At 39.0% G+C, this 13953-nt stretch overlaps 1 protein-coding gene across 1 annotated transcript in view; it reads right to left on the reverse strand.

Moving 5' to 3' along the window:
• Nucleotides 1-13953, reverse strand: part of LOC140739548 (protocadherin Fat 4-like) — a 215239-nt gene that overhangs the window by 59980 nt on the left and 141306 nt on the right. Inside the window, exons 12-13 of the mRNA XM_073067942.1 lie at nucleotides 10835-10893; nucleotides 1299-1528 (exon numbers count right to left, since the gene is read on the reverse strand). Of these exons, the coding sequence (XP_072924043.1) occupies nucleotides 1299-1528; nucleotides 10835-10893 (289 nt within the window). The remainder of the gene's footprint in view (nucleotides 1-1298; nucleotides 1529-10834; nucleotides 10894-13953) is intronic.

Consider the following 13953-nt stretch of genomic DNA (forward strand, 5'->3'; position numbering starts at 1 on the left):
AACAATCAACAATATTTCTCTTGGCCAATTAGGACTTCTAGTATTTTATATTAGAGATAAAGTGTAGAACAGGCCCTTCCAGTCCAATGAGTCACAGTGCGGAGCAACCCACCTATTTAACACTAGCCTAATCATAGGACAATTTACAATGATCAATTAATTTACTAACCGCTACATCTTTGGACTGTGGGAGGAAATCAGAGCACCTAGAGGAAATCCACACAGTCACAGGGAGAACATGCAAACTCTCTACAGACAGAGTCGGAAGTGAACTCTGAATTTCAGAACATCTCAAGCTTTAATAGAATAATGCTAACCACTATGTTACTGTCACACCGATTTTCTATCTTTGACATTTCCAGCAACTGAGTTATTTTGCTGTTACAAAAGGTGAATAATTTTGTGTTTTATGAAGTGTTTCCAATATGACTTTTCTATGTAATTCCTCTCTTAATCCTACTGTTCAAATTGTCTTTTGGTTCATGTCTTTTTCATTGAATCTACAAATCCAGATGCTGAATTCCTGACAATTGCCAGAAAACTTGGTTCCTTCCTCATCTGGGACAAAATCTGTTGTTTTTTTCCTGATGGTTGTTCATGCTAATCTTTTAGTGATAAGTTAAATGGCAGGCGAATTTGTTACCCATTTTTAAAATTTGACAGTTCTCAGTCTTGCTAACAAATGCAATAAAAGGTGGGAATTTTGTACAACGCTCTGTCACTAGTTTCATTGACCTTGGACTGTCCCATGACTGTAACATTTCCTGGAAAATGATACTAGCATCTTGGTAGGAATCCTAAGTACAGAGATGCCAAATGCCTTATTGCTTCCAAGTTATGAACCATTATATCTACACAATGTTTCTCACACAAGTCTTCTTTTGCAAGGAAAAATATATAATAAGTATTCCTAATTTCTTACTTTTCATTCCAAATGACATTTCTTGCATTTCCTCATAAACCAGATAAAGCAACATTATTTTAATGATAGCCATGAGTTTATGCTGTTTAACTAGGTATTTTAAATTTCTTTTCCAATGATTTATTTTACATGCTTTCATATTTCAACTAAGGTAGAAGAAAAACATTTTTCACAACAAATGTAATTTTAAACTGATATCCACTCTTCAGTTATCGAAAATAATTATGTGCTGACATCTCTAAACACACAACTTAAGTTTCTCAAAGATCCTTCTTTACTGCCAAAACTGCAAAGAGAAGGCATGGATTATGGCTTTGACTGATCTGGGAGTTGGGATCCAACACAGACAGTATGTTGTTCTTTGTCCAACACTAACCTGGGATGGCAGGAGGCCTTGCACATACTGCTTTCCTTGGTCCACCAGGGTCATTTTCGGCAACGTGCTGCACGTCACTGTGTGCATCGCGCTGCAGGTCGCGTTGAATGTTACGTGGCACATCACACTGCACATCGCGTTGTACTTCACGCTGCACATCTCGCTGGACCTCACGCTGAACTTCACATTGTATTTCACGCTGCACACCTTCCTCCTCCAGGTACTGGGAGCTGCAGAAACAACAAGAAGCCTGGTCACTGATCAGTGCCTGAAAATCAGGGCAAAAAGCTGGAGAAACTCAGCAGATCCATCAGCAGCGATGGAGGGTCACACACACACAGGAGCCAACAGGTACACTGCCAGCAGTGACAACCCAGTGTCTGGGCTGACCCAGCCTATCAGTATCATCTTCTAAGATAAATTCACTTTACACATTCTGATTATGTCTGTCAAACTTTTCAGAAATTTATTTTCTTTTGCAAACTATCCTGGCTTTGCTCCTGAAGTTGATGGCTTTATATCATTACAGCACTAACATCATTACAGCCCATACCTCAACATTAAAAACTTCACCAAGTGAAGAGGAGTTTAATTATCATTCCTTGATTCAATTCCATCACAGCATTGGCCTTCCTGATATTCAGGACATCTTCAAATGGTGGTGCCTGAAGAAAGTGGTATCCACCATGGAGGACCCTCACCATCCAGGACATGCCTGTTTCTCATTATTGCACTCATGAATGTTGTATATTTAATATTTCAGGAAGATTTGAGTAATCTTGCATATATCCAGGCTCTTTTGTGTTTCTTTGATTTAGTTCACTGTTTTGGAATTACAAAACATAAACAATGAACAGCTTCTTTTTCCTTCCGTCATCAGAATTCTTAATGTTCCATGAACCCATTACCTCTCTATTTTACTCTCTTTTTGCACTATTATTTACTTTTAAATACTCATTGTAATTCAGTGTAATGTTATGTATTGCATTGTACAGCTGCCGTAAGACAAATTTCGCAACATATGTCAATGATAATGAACCTGATTCTGATCAGGTTTGGAATCCTTCCATTGTCAATGTTATAGACATAACCATTGGCCAGAAACCTAAGACCAGCACAGTAAATCTGGTAGCTACAAGGGTAGGTTAGAGCTGGTGTATCCAGTGGTAATTTACTCACCTTCTGAATAACTAAAGCCTCTGCACCATCTGTAAAGCACAAGTCAGAAGCACATTCCACTGGCGTTTTGCACAAGTTAATAGGGTTGTTAGGAAGACATATGGTGTGTTGGCCTTATTGAGTTCAAGAGCCATAAGGTTCTTGCAGTTCTGTAAAACCTTGTTTATGCTACACTTGAATATTGTGTCCAGTTCTGGTCGTCTCATGGCAGGAAGGACTGGAAGCTTTAGAGAGGGTGTAGAGCTGATTTACAAGGATGCTGCCTGGATTAGAGAGCATATCTTTTGATGATGGTTTGAGAGAACTAGAGCTTTTCTCATTGAAGTGAAGGAGGATGAGAGGTGACTTACTGGAGGTGTAGAAGATAAGAGGCAGAGATTTATTTATTAAGATACAGAGCGGAATAAGCCATCCTGACTCTTCGGGCTGCCCCACACAGCAATGCCCCCATTTAATCCTAGCCTAATGCAGGACAATTTACAATGTCCAATTAACTTACCAACCAGTGCATCCTTGGATGTGGGAGGAAACTGGAGAACACAAAGGAAACCCACCCAGTTACCTCCAGTGAAGATTGAGAGGATAATCCTACAAAACAACTAATTTCATGACATAGGATTGATAATGAACTTGATTGTCATTCTGAGTTGCTGGTAGAAGCAGATACATTAGGGGGATTGAAGAAACTCATGGACAGGCATACGGATGATTGAAAATTGGAGGGCTATATAGGAGGGAATAGTTAGATTCATTTTAGAATCGGTTAAAAGGCTAGCACATCATCATGGACTGAAAGGCCTGTGTGGTGTTCTAATCTTCTATATTCTATGAACTAGAGGACTGAAGCTACAAAACTTATCTTAGAAAGTCAGCACCATCCAGGACAAAGCAATTCAGTTTAAGTTTCAAATTCAAGTTCAAGTTTCAAGTTTAGTTATCATTCATCCATACATGAATATAGCCAAATGAAAGAGCATTCCACTGGGGCCAAAGTGCAAAGCACTACCAAAAGCACACCGCACACTGCACATAGTACATAGCACAAGTAGCATACATGGTTCTGATTTCAGAAAAATATACAGTCACAAAGAGAAAAAGTATATAATAATACAGCTAAGTCCCTGAGTTGTCTTGGTCCAGCTTGTACTTATACCAAGGGAGCGCTGGAAGGTGGTACTGATTAAGCTCCGAGGGCAGCACCTAGCAAACACCAGAAAACAGCACCAACAGGAGGGACCAGCCCCCAACCAATCCATTACCCAATATTCACCCCTCCTTATTGGCAAAATATGACTGCAGTGTACACCACTGAATTGAAATGCAACAAATCACAGATATCTAAAGTTACTGCAGAACCTAGATCAGCTGGGAAAGTGAAGAAGGAATGGCAGATTGAATGTAACTCAGATGACCATTTGGGAAAATTAAATCTTCTCAGGAAGGGAACACTTTTGTAACTCAGTAACTGGCTAAAAGTAAAAGATGGTGCTGCGGTTAAGGCGAATTTTTTGGTTTTTACAACAGTGAGACAGGTGGGGAGAGGCAAGGTAAATTTATTTCACTGCAACTATAGTGAGACAGATGGTGAGTGAGGTGAATTTCTTTGATTTTTAAAAGTGAGGCAGATGGGAGGTGAGGTGAATATCTTTGGTGATCTACGAGGATTATCTGAAATATAGGAAGCAGAGTTAATAGCAGCTCTTAAAGAGGAATATGATACATACGTATTTGGAAGTATAATATAGAAGTCTATTTTAAAGAGTCGGGGCGTGGCGCAGTCTTTCAATGAACTAACATAGGTATGAATGGCTTCATTCTATGCTGGATAATTCGCTGTGTTGGTGAAACAAGGTATCAGTATACAGTGAAAAATCAACTGCGAGGAAATGAGCAATTGGGTGTCATTTCAGAATGTCTGCTGCACCTGCAGTTCCGCCTTGCGAATGGAGCCAGAGAAAGTGTAATGAAGTAAGAACAATGTTCTCCCCCTTTCTTCTCTTTTCCTTTCTGTCTACTGTTCTGACAGAATTGAGTGTGGCCAGAATGCATCTCTACACAGAGAAGGCAACTTGCAATATATGGGTGAACTTTACCTGTGTGTCTAGTCAGTGGAATGTTTGTTTAATAAAAACTTCCCTGGATATAAGCTACTTTTACATGGTAATAGAGCTATTAAGTGTTCCCCCCTCAGTGTTTGCCATCCTCTAGCCAATACTAATTCCACCTAATGCTGCCCTGTTTATTCTGGGAGAATCACGTATGTTAAAAGAAACATGAGAGATTCTGAAGATGCTGGAAATCCAGAGTAACACACATAACATGCTGGAAGAAGTCAGCAGATCACGAAGCATATTAGGATAGGACTAAAGAGTTATGCTTCAGGTTAAGACCCTTCTTCAGGACTGGGAAGGAAGAGGGAAGAAGCCAGAATAAGAAGGTGGCAGGAGGGTAAGGAGTACAAGCTGGAAGGTGAAAGTTGAAGCCAGGTGAGAGGGAAGGTGGGTTGGGGAGGAGGGATTAGGTGAGATGATGTGAGGCAAAATGTGAAAGAAGGAACCTGATATTTTTATTAACAGCATCTTCACTGAAGACAGACAGACAGATAGACAGACATACTTTATTGATCCCGAGGGAAATTGGGTTTTGTTACAGCCGCACCAACCAAGAATAGTGAAGAAATATAGCAATATAAAACCATAAATAATTAAATAATAAGTTAATCACGCCAAGTGGAAATGTCCAGGACCAGCCTATTGACACAGGGTGTCTGACACTCCGAGGGAGGAGTTGTAAAGTTTGATGGCCACAGGTAGGAATGACTTCCTATGATGCTCAGTGTTGCATCTCGGTGGAATGAGTCTCTGGCTGAATGTACTCCTGTGCCTAACCAGTACATTAAGGAGTGGATGGGAGTCATTGTCCAAGATGGGAAGATGGATATTTTGTCAAATATCAAGTACTAATATATGAAGGGAGAGATTTTGTTAAAAATTCTGAATATAGCAGTAACAAAGAGTTTAGATGTATGTGTCACATCTGAAGGAACTGATATATTGCAGTGAGATAGAAAACTACTGATGTAAGGAAAGATATCCCTGCACACAAGGAACTTGCTAAGTGCCTGCCATCTCAAAGAGAATGTGTGTAAACACTATGTTCAATCTGTGAGACTGCAGCAGAGGAAAATGTGCCAACACAACTCAAAGTTGTCAATGACATCCAAATCACAATAGTAAAAACTAAACCTCCAGCACCGAGAGTTATAGAATTTTTAAAGCATCATAGGAGCCTATTGGCCCATCAACTCAAATCTGGTTCCAAATGAGCAAAAGCCAACTTTGAGAACACAGCACCTTACTAACATAAGTTGGAGTACAACTTGTCAAAGACCACCCACTCGCCACCATCCTTCCCACAATTTTGTTGACCTCCAATCATCTGGCAGAACGTAAGGTTCAAAGGTTCATTTATTATCAAAGTATACAACTTGACATTCTTGTTCTCCGGAGTGTACTGTACCGCAGCATGAGAACTGTCAGACTGGGTAACAGTTTCGCCCAGGTTGTTAGACTTCTTAACACCCAGCTGCCACTCAGCACACATGTATATCCTGTCGGAATGCCTTGCCACACTCCCCCCACCCCTCAAATCCCCAACTCACAGACAAACCCTCATCTTGCACTGGTCACTTTGCACTTTTTCTTGCTGGTGTTCCACATATTTATTCCGCTACTTATTTTGGTATAACAGTGCCAGTAAAATTATACCGACTTGCATAAACCTGGACCTCGTACTTCATGTCAACCTGTCAATCTTCAGTACATGCCACACAGGGACTTGTGCTAATATTATTTTGTGACTGTCTGTGTGGGGTTGTAACTATGTCTGCTATTTGTGACTGTCATACTGTGTTTTGCACCTTGGCTCTAGAGGAACAATATTTCATTAAGCTGTACATGGCAATGGTTAAATTATATTAAACGTGAACTGGAATTAAAACAACCTTGTAGATTTAGAGGTAGAATCTACAAACTGAACGTGTTGTGAGTACCATATAGATAATAGCACAAGCGAACTCCACTACCATGTGGTGTCACAGATCTGAAATACAGCTAAAGGAGGGGGTAATCATGTTGCCTGTAGGAATCAGGAAGGAAATAAGCATGGAACATAGAACAGTTCAGTACAGTACAGGCTCCCCTCCCACCACCCCACAACTGGGTTCTCCAGGATCAATCTAACCTTTCCTTCAATACTACCATATTGTCAAAGGAGCAGGCTTGATGGGCCAAATGGCTTGATTCTGCTCCTATGTCTCAAGGTCTTATGGTTCCAGGGAGAAGGCATGAGATTTGGGTTGTGAAGGATAATAAACCAGATATGATGCAGACTAGATGGGCTGAATGGTCTAATTTTGCTCCTGCGTCATATGGTCATAAAAGAGCATCTGATTTACCAGTGCCATAAAGCAGGGCAATCTAATCTCTGCATTTAACCCATATATGACTCAGGAAGGACCCACATGAAAAGCATCACTTCACAATCCACCAATTAACTCTGTCTGTTCCGGACTGCCTGCTTCAGATGCAGGAGAATTCTCTGTTCCCACATTGGCCTCACTAACTACCTCAGAACCTACAAAACCAGACAAGAAGCAAGGCGACTTCAGTAGATAGGGAAGATAAATTCGGTGTATCCAAAATGAAAAACTACCACGTTGTCAGAAAAAGATGTGATTCACTAACACTCTTAGAGGCCCTCCGTTGGTCCGTTGACCATGAAGGTTGCCTGTAAGCTGTCTACATGATATGCAACCCAGTACACAAACAAGCCAGGGCAGTACAATATGGAGAGCAAGCTGTTGTCCAAGCAGTAGGATCCCCCTCTCCACATGGCTGATTAAATCAAAGGAATGGTAAAGACCGATACAGTTTGGCACCAGCTGCAGTACAGGAGTTGCCAGTCCTCATTGAACTCAACATAGGACTGCCTTAGAGACACCAACTCCATATTTTTCCTTGGGGTTTACTCCTGAAGTCTTCTCCATGAGTGGGTATGCAGACTAATAGTGACTAACGCCCTAAAGGTAAGAGAATCTGATCTCCGTATTTCACCCACTCTGGAAGATACGACATCAAAATGGTCGATACCCAGCTGCCTTCTGAAAGGGTCTAGCACGATAGGCAAAGTACGCTCAGAGACCACTTTATTAGGTCCACCAGTACTGCTTGTTAATGCAGATATTTAATCAGTGAATCATTTGACAGCAACTCAATACATAAAAGCATGCAGACAAGTTCAGGAGGTCCAGTTGTTGTTCAGTCCAAATATCAGAATGGGGAAGAAATATTATCTAAGGGACTTTGACCATGGAATGATTGTTAGTGCCGAATGTGGTGGTTTGAGCTGCTGATCTCCGAGGATTTTCACACACAACATTCGCTAGAGTTTGCAGAGATTGATGTGATAAACATAAAAATCTAGGGAGCAACAGTTCTGTGGGCAGAAATGACTTGTTAATGAGAGAGGTCAGAGGAGAATGGGCAGACTTGTTGAAGCTGACAGTAACTTAAATAACCACGCCCTAGAACAGTGGTGTGCAAAAGAACATCTCTGAACGCACAACACATGGAACCTCCTGTCCCTAATAAAGTGTCCACTGAGTATATATTACCCTTGCCATCAATGACATTCTTTGTGAAATAAAAATTGTGTGAAATGCTAGGAGTTGACTGTCAGATCAGATAGTCATAGGGAAAACATAGGATAATTCAGAAATTAGTTATTTGCCTCAGTGGGGGGGGGGGGGTGATGAATGTAAGATTTTCTGGGCAACTGAGGAGATAAAATACACTAAAATGTCTGTGTCCTCCATAAAAAATCCTAGTTTTGCTTAAAACAAATGAAGCTGCAGAACAGAATTCAACAGAACAAACTAAGTACAATTTGTGTGCATTATCAAATTAAATTTTCTATTATCTCATTTGTCAGCAAGCTTGTATTCATTTTCCTGTCCTGAAGAAGGGTCTTGGCCCAAAACATTGTCTGTTTGTTCACTTCCAGAGATGCTGCCTGACCTGCTGAATTCTTCCAGCATTTTGTGTGTGATGCTTTGAATTCATTTTGCTTGCCAGCAATATATTTTCGTCACAGATTGTTTGCACTGTTTTGCTTAATAGTATCCCCATGGTGTGATTTAATCTATCTATGATCACATGGATCTCAACTTGAATAGCTAAGCCTTTATGCCTTACAGTCTTTTTCAGGTCACACACTTGATCTCATCACCTCATTCTGGTGATATAATGAAAGCAATCTGTAATGTGGCTATTAGTCTGAGAATGCTTTTAAATTGTTAAGCTTTGTAATAGAGAAGCTAAATAATGTATTAATGTATAAAGCTAGCTGGAGTGAAATCGGTAATGTTTCTTTAAAGTTAACATTTTTAATGCTTAGAATGTTTCTGTGCTCCTCACTAATGTAAAGAAAGTTCACTGATAGAAAACAGATGTTGCCAATTATCTTACTCTTTAGTAAACATTGACTGCAAAGTAGCAGGGGTCAGGACCGGAAAGCAGCATTTCCTGGTCCTAAAGGCACAGTGATAAAATAATAATGGTCCAAATGGAGACCACACACAGAAAGGAACTCATATTTAGGCAGATGGTATTGATAATGCCAGTTATTAAAGAGTGGTATTCATATGCCTTAAGTTTCACTGCATAAACATTTACTCTTTTAGTGCTTATCCCGAGTAATGAAGCGGGGGTGATATGGACTTTTAGAAGAAAATTAGATAGGCTCTTGACAGAAATGAATATACAGTAATGTACAAAGGGAATGGTAGTGACTGCAATGGGCCAACAAAGAGCTGGCAGGAACTTGCTCTTGCCCAATGCCTTCTCTGAATAATGAATCTCTGATTTTATGAATAAAGCTAGATAGTACACATATGCCTTTTAATTTAGTGTTGGGAAGCAAGGACACCTAACCTAATGTCATTTTCACTTAATGTCGACCTAGTTTCTAGCCAGAGGTATGGTGGGAGGGGTTTGAATTAATCTAAGTAAATTTCTTCCTCATTCCCTATAACAAGAACTTTTAGCCTATTGTAATAATCGTTAACTGAAATCAACTCACCTTATACAAATGTGCAAATGTAACCCATTCCTTTTTGGCTTACTTGTCTGATACCCCTTTGCAGACTGGAATATTTATCGGAATTAGTTACAGGCATCAACACCTAACCTTATGCCACCTTGACTTGATGTCTACCTACTTTCCAGCTGGGGGTACTGGAAGGTACTCTAATTGCATTTTCTTCCTCACTCCCTAGAACAGGAACTCTTAAACCTCTTGTACTAATTCTTAACTACACCTTAACTAAAATCAACTTAGCTCACACTAGTAGAGAAATTGAACCCAATGCTTCTTGGTTTACCTGACTGTCACTGCTTCGCAGCCTGGACTAGTTATTGGACAGTATTTTTACATGGCCTGGAAACTGTGTGGCACATTATATAAAAGAAAATACCAGCTGCGTGGCAACAAAGGCAATATGTGTGGGAGCATTTCAGTTACTGCGTGGCCATGCACCTCAGAGGGAAGAGTGCTACTGGTGATCAAATAGAATTAATTAAAACCTGTTATAATACTTAGGGTATTTAATTTCAGTTAATTCAGTCGGCATGGCAATAAAAATGAGTATGGCTAATGATGTCCTTAAAACATCTGGATTTCCCTAAGACTGTGGCTAGTTCATTAAAACCCTTAATAGAATCAAATCTGCTATCCTTAACTAGTCTGGGATATAAATAATTCCAGATCCTTGGTAATGTAGCTGACTTCAAATGCCCTGTGAAGTGGCCAGGCAAGCTACATACCTCAAGAATAATTAGGGATTTGCGATTAAATTTGCTTTTGATTGCAATGACCACATCCTGCTAATTAATGAAAGAAAACTCTACAGGCTATTGTTAAAGTGATGTTGAGTTATTGATGATTTAAAGAAGCAGCCAAATATTTGAAGAGATCAGTGAATTTACCAGCACTGCCCATACAAGGACTTATGGAATATTTAGTAGGGGTCATTATTATTATGGAACTCATATACCCACAAATATGAATCAAAAAACAAACTAATTGAGGAAATCAGTAGATCAAGCAGTACCTATGGAACAATCTATGGTTGATGTGTTGAGCAACATTTTCCCTCCATGAAAACTGCTGGACCTACTGATGTCACTTCTGTTCTTTTATTCTGCTCTGGGTTCCAGTATCTGCCATCCATATGATACTTGGAAAAAACACACACACAAAGCTAGTACCAGATAAATAAATAGATGATTAACAAGTACCTGCTTAGCTCTGCTCTGTGGGTCTGTGAGAAACGCCAATCAGTATTTGGTTGTTTCACCTACAAAACAAAGAAGGCACCACTTAAAATACATGATATTTTACTTAAATTTTAACATATCAATCAATTAGACCTCATTGAAAACCTCCCTTGAAGGCAACTTCAAGGACAGAATTTTGTTCTCATAGCAGTCCACTGGTGCTTGTATGAAAATAAATTATGAAACACACCTTTTGAAATATGTAGAGAAATACACAGATTAGTGACACTTTGGACCAATAATTTCATGGCAATGATTGCCTTTAGTAAGAGAATATATACGTAATGTAGAAAGATATATTTCTAATACTGTATTTTTCAATGAAATCTATTTCAATGAATATATTTCACTGACATGCTCAGACAATCATGAATATTTTTTGCCTCAACCAATGAAGGTAGAAATTAACTCCATAACTGTCCCTACTGATACTTGTCTCACTCACTGTTATAAATAATTTGCATTAAAACTTTTATCTACTGTTCCTCATTTATGACTCTTCAACTGCCTTAAGTAGGCTTGCTTTATTCTCTCTGTCCTACGTTTTAAATATTCCAAACACTTTTATCATGCTCCTCCTGCAAATGCATGATTCCTATTGTACACAAGTATGTTAAATTTCCTTTTACCATGCAGAATCTGAGTCATTCTGCCTTCTACAGTGATTCCAAGGTCAACACATCTTGAAGTTGATAGACTGGAGAAACTGAAGTTGTTCTCTTTGGAACAGGGATAAAAGGGAATCTGACAGAAGTATTTAAAATCATGATGGACTCAGATGAAGTGGCAAGACAAAAATAACTGCATTGGTCGTAGAGTCAAAAACTATGTGACATTGATTGAACAAAATTGATAAAAGAACCCGGGTGACAGAAAAGAAAACACTTAATTAACAATTATCTGGAATGTACTTCTAAGCGAGCTGTAAGACAGACACAATCACAGCATTCAGAAGAAAGCTGAATAAGTACTTGAAAGAAAATGATTTTCTAGGTTATTGGGAAAGTATAAGGGAATGGGATTGGCTCAATAGTTTTTGCAGGCAGCTAGCAAGGATTCAGTAAGTTGAATGGCTTCCTTCCATGCTACAACATTATATGATTCTGTCATTCAATTTAGTCTGCAATAGACATTCAACCAAGAATGCATTATTATATAAACCTATTATGTTTACATTTTATTTGTTTTACACCTTTAATAATTCATGAAATATGACACTTTGATATTGAATAAATGTTCTACAATAGATTTGATGGTGATAATGATTATTTATAGAATAAAAGTCTGTCATAAATGATGTGTGTGACATGTTGACTTGCATACTTTGTCTTACATAGCCAGATCAGTGCTTCCCATGTTTTATGGTTTTCAATTATAAACAGATTTTTTTCAAAAAGTCTTTCATATTTTAGGGATTAAACATAATTCCTTAACTTCACATATCCACTGTCCTAAATTGTAAGCATTAACTGCTTCCATAACTAAATAGGTCATAATAACAGCAATTAAAAACTAAAAAATATCCATGTTGTCCTATAGCAGGCAATATTCCAAACAATCCTTAGTTATTCTTGCCTATTGAAAACTAAAAATGTAAAATGAGTTATTATGATTTGGGCTGGCCAGCCAGAGGTTAGTTACATCAGCACTGGACTTTCAGGTGGATGGCCTTGAGTTTAAATCTGGCCGGGTCCCAACCTGGGCAGCAGCAATATCTACGCAGAAGAAAGGCCTGGCAATCTACCTCTGCATCTTGCCTTGAAAACCCTATGGACAACTACACTATCCATAGGGTCTTCATGAGTCGATGACGATTTGACGGTACTCAAGAAGAAGACTGATGGCTGGTGGAAGTTATGTAACCAATAATTAAGTTGGGACAGGGAATATATTTCCTTAATTTAGGTTATATTCCATTAAAAACACATAATAGTAGAATTCATTTTCTGAAAAGATTTTATGCATTGCTGGGGAATGAATTAAGAAATTGGACAGAAGCCCAAAAAAATCCCAGATGAACGAAATTGCAGGGGTATGATTAAAAAAGAATAGCCTCCAGCATGAGTTGTGAAGAAATTAACAGCTAGTTGACGTTTTCACACCAGAAAGTACAAGACATTCATTTCTTCAACTTAGTGCATTGAAACTGAGAGAATGTGTTTTAGGAACAGCTTTTATCCCTCCACTATCTGACAGTGAACCACACCATGACCACCATCTCACTATTTTGCTATATTTTTGCATTACATATTTAATCGTGAGTGTGTGTGTGTGTGTGTGTGTGTGTGTGTGTGTGTGTGTGTGTGTGTGTGTGTGTGCATGCACCCTTAACTCCTGGTGGAGTCATTGGGGCGCCATCATGACAAGCTTTTTTCACCAATCTTTTTTGGTGATTGCTCATCGTATGGCCCATCCCTCTCCAGGTTTTTTTTTGCTAGCTCGACACCAACCCAGGCACAGATGGAGAGCATGCGAGGGAGCCAGCCGGATTCGAACTCTGGACTTCTCACCCCAAAGTCCAGTGCTGATGCCACTATGCCACCAGCCGGCTGTTTAATTGTATGCATGTATGCATGTAATTGTATGCATGTAAGTGTATCTATATATATATATATATTTATATACATACACACACACACACACACACACACACACACACACACACACACACACACATATAGATAGATAGATAGATAGATATATTTCTTATTGTAATTTATGGTATTTTATGTATCACAACATATGTCAGTAATTCTCATTCTGATTCTCCCACTATATACTGAAATTTGCAACAGTTGTAAGCCTTCATCCTTAGCTGCAGCATTACAACCCAATGTCCATCAATCTTTAGTGTTACAGAAATGTATCCCTGCCTGCACAGTCAAAGCATGAAGCAAGAAATACACCAAAAGATATATGTACATTACATAATTATCAAAAGTATGTAGAATCACAGCTAATAATAAAAAAGGCTCATGAAAAAAAAACAAGGTCTTGATAGCAGGAAGATTAGCATTAAAGGAGATATGGAATTTTGGCACTACACCAACCTAGTAAGGCCACACTTGATGTAATGTGAG

Source organism: Hemitrygon akajei, chromosome 15 (assembly GCF_048418815.1).
Source record: "Hemitrygon akajei chromosome 15, sHemAka1.3, whole genome shotgun sequence".
Lineage (NCBI taxonomy): Eukaryota > Metazoa > Chordata > Chondrichthyes > Myliobatiformes > Dasyatidae > Hemitrygon > Hemitrygon akajei.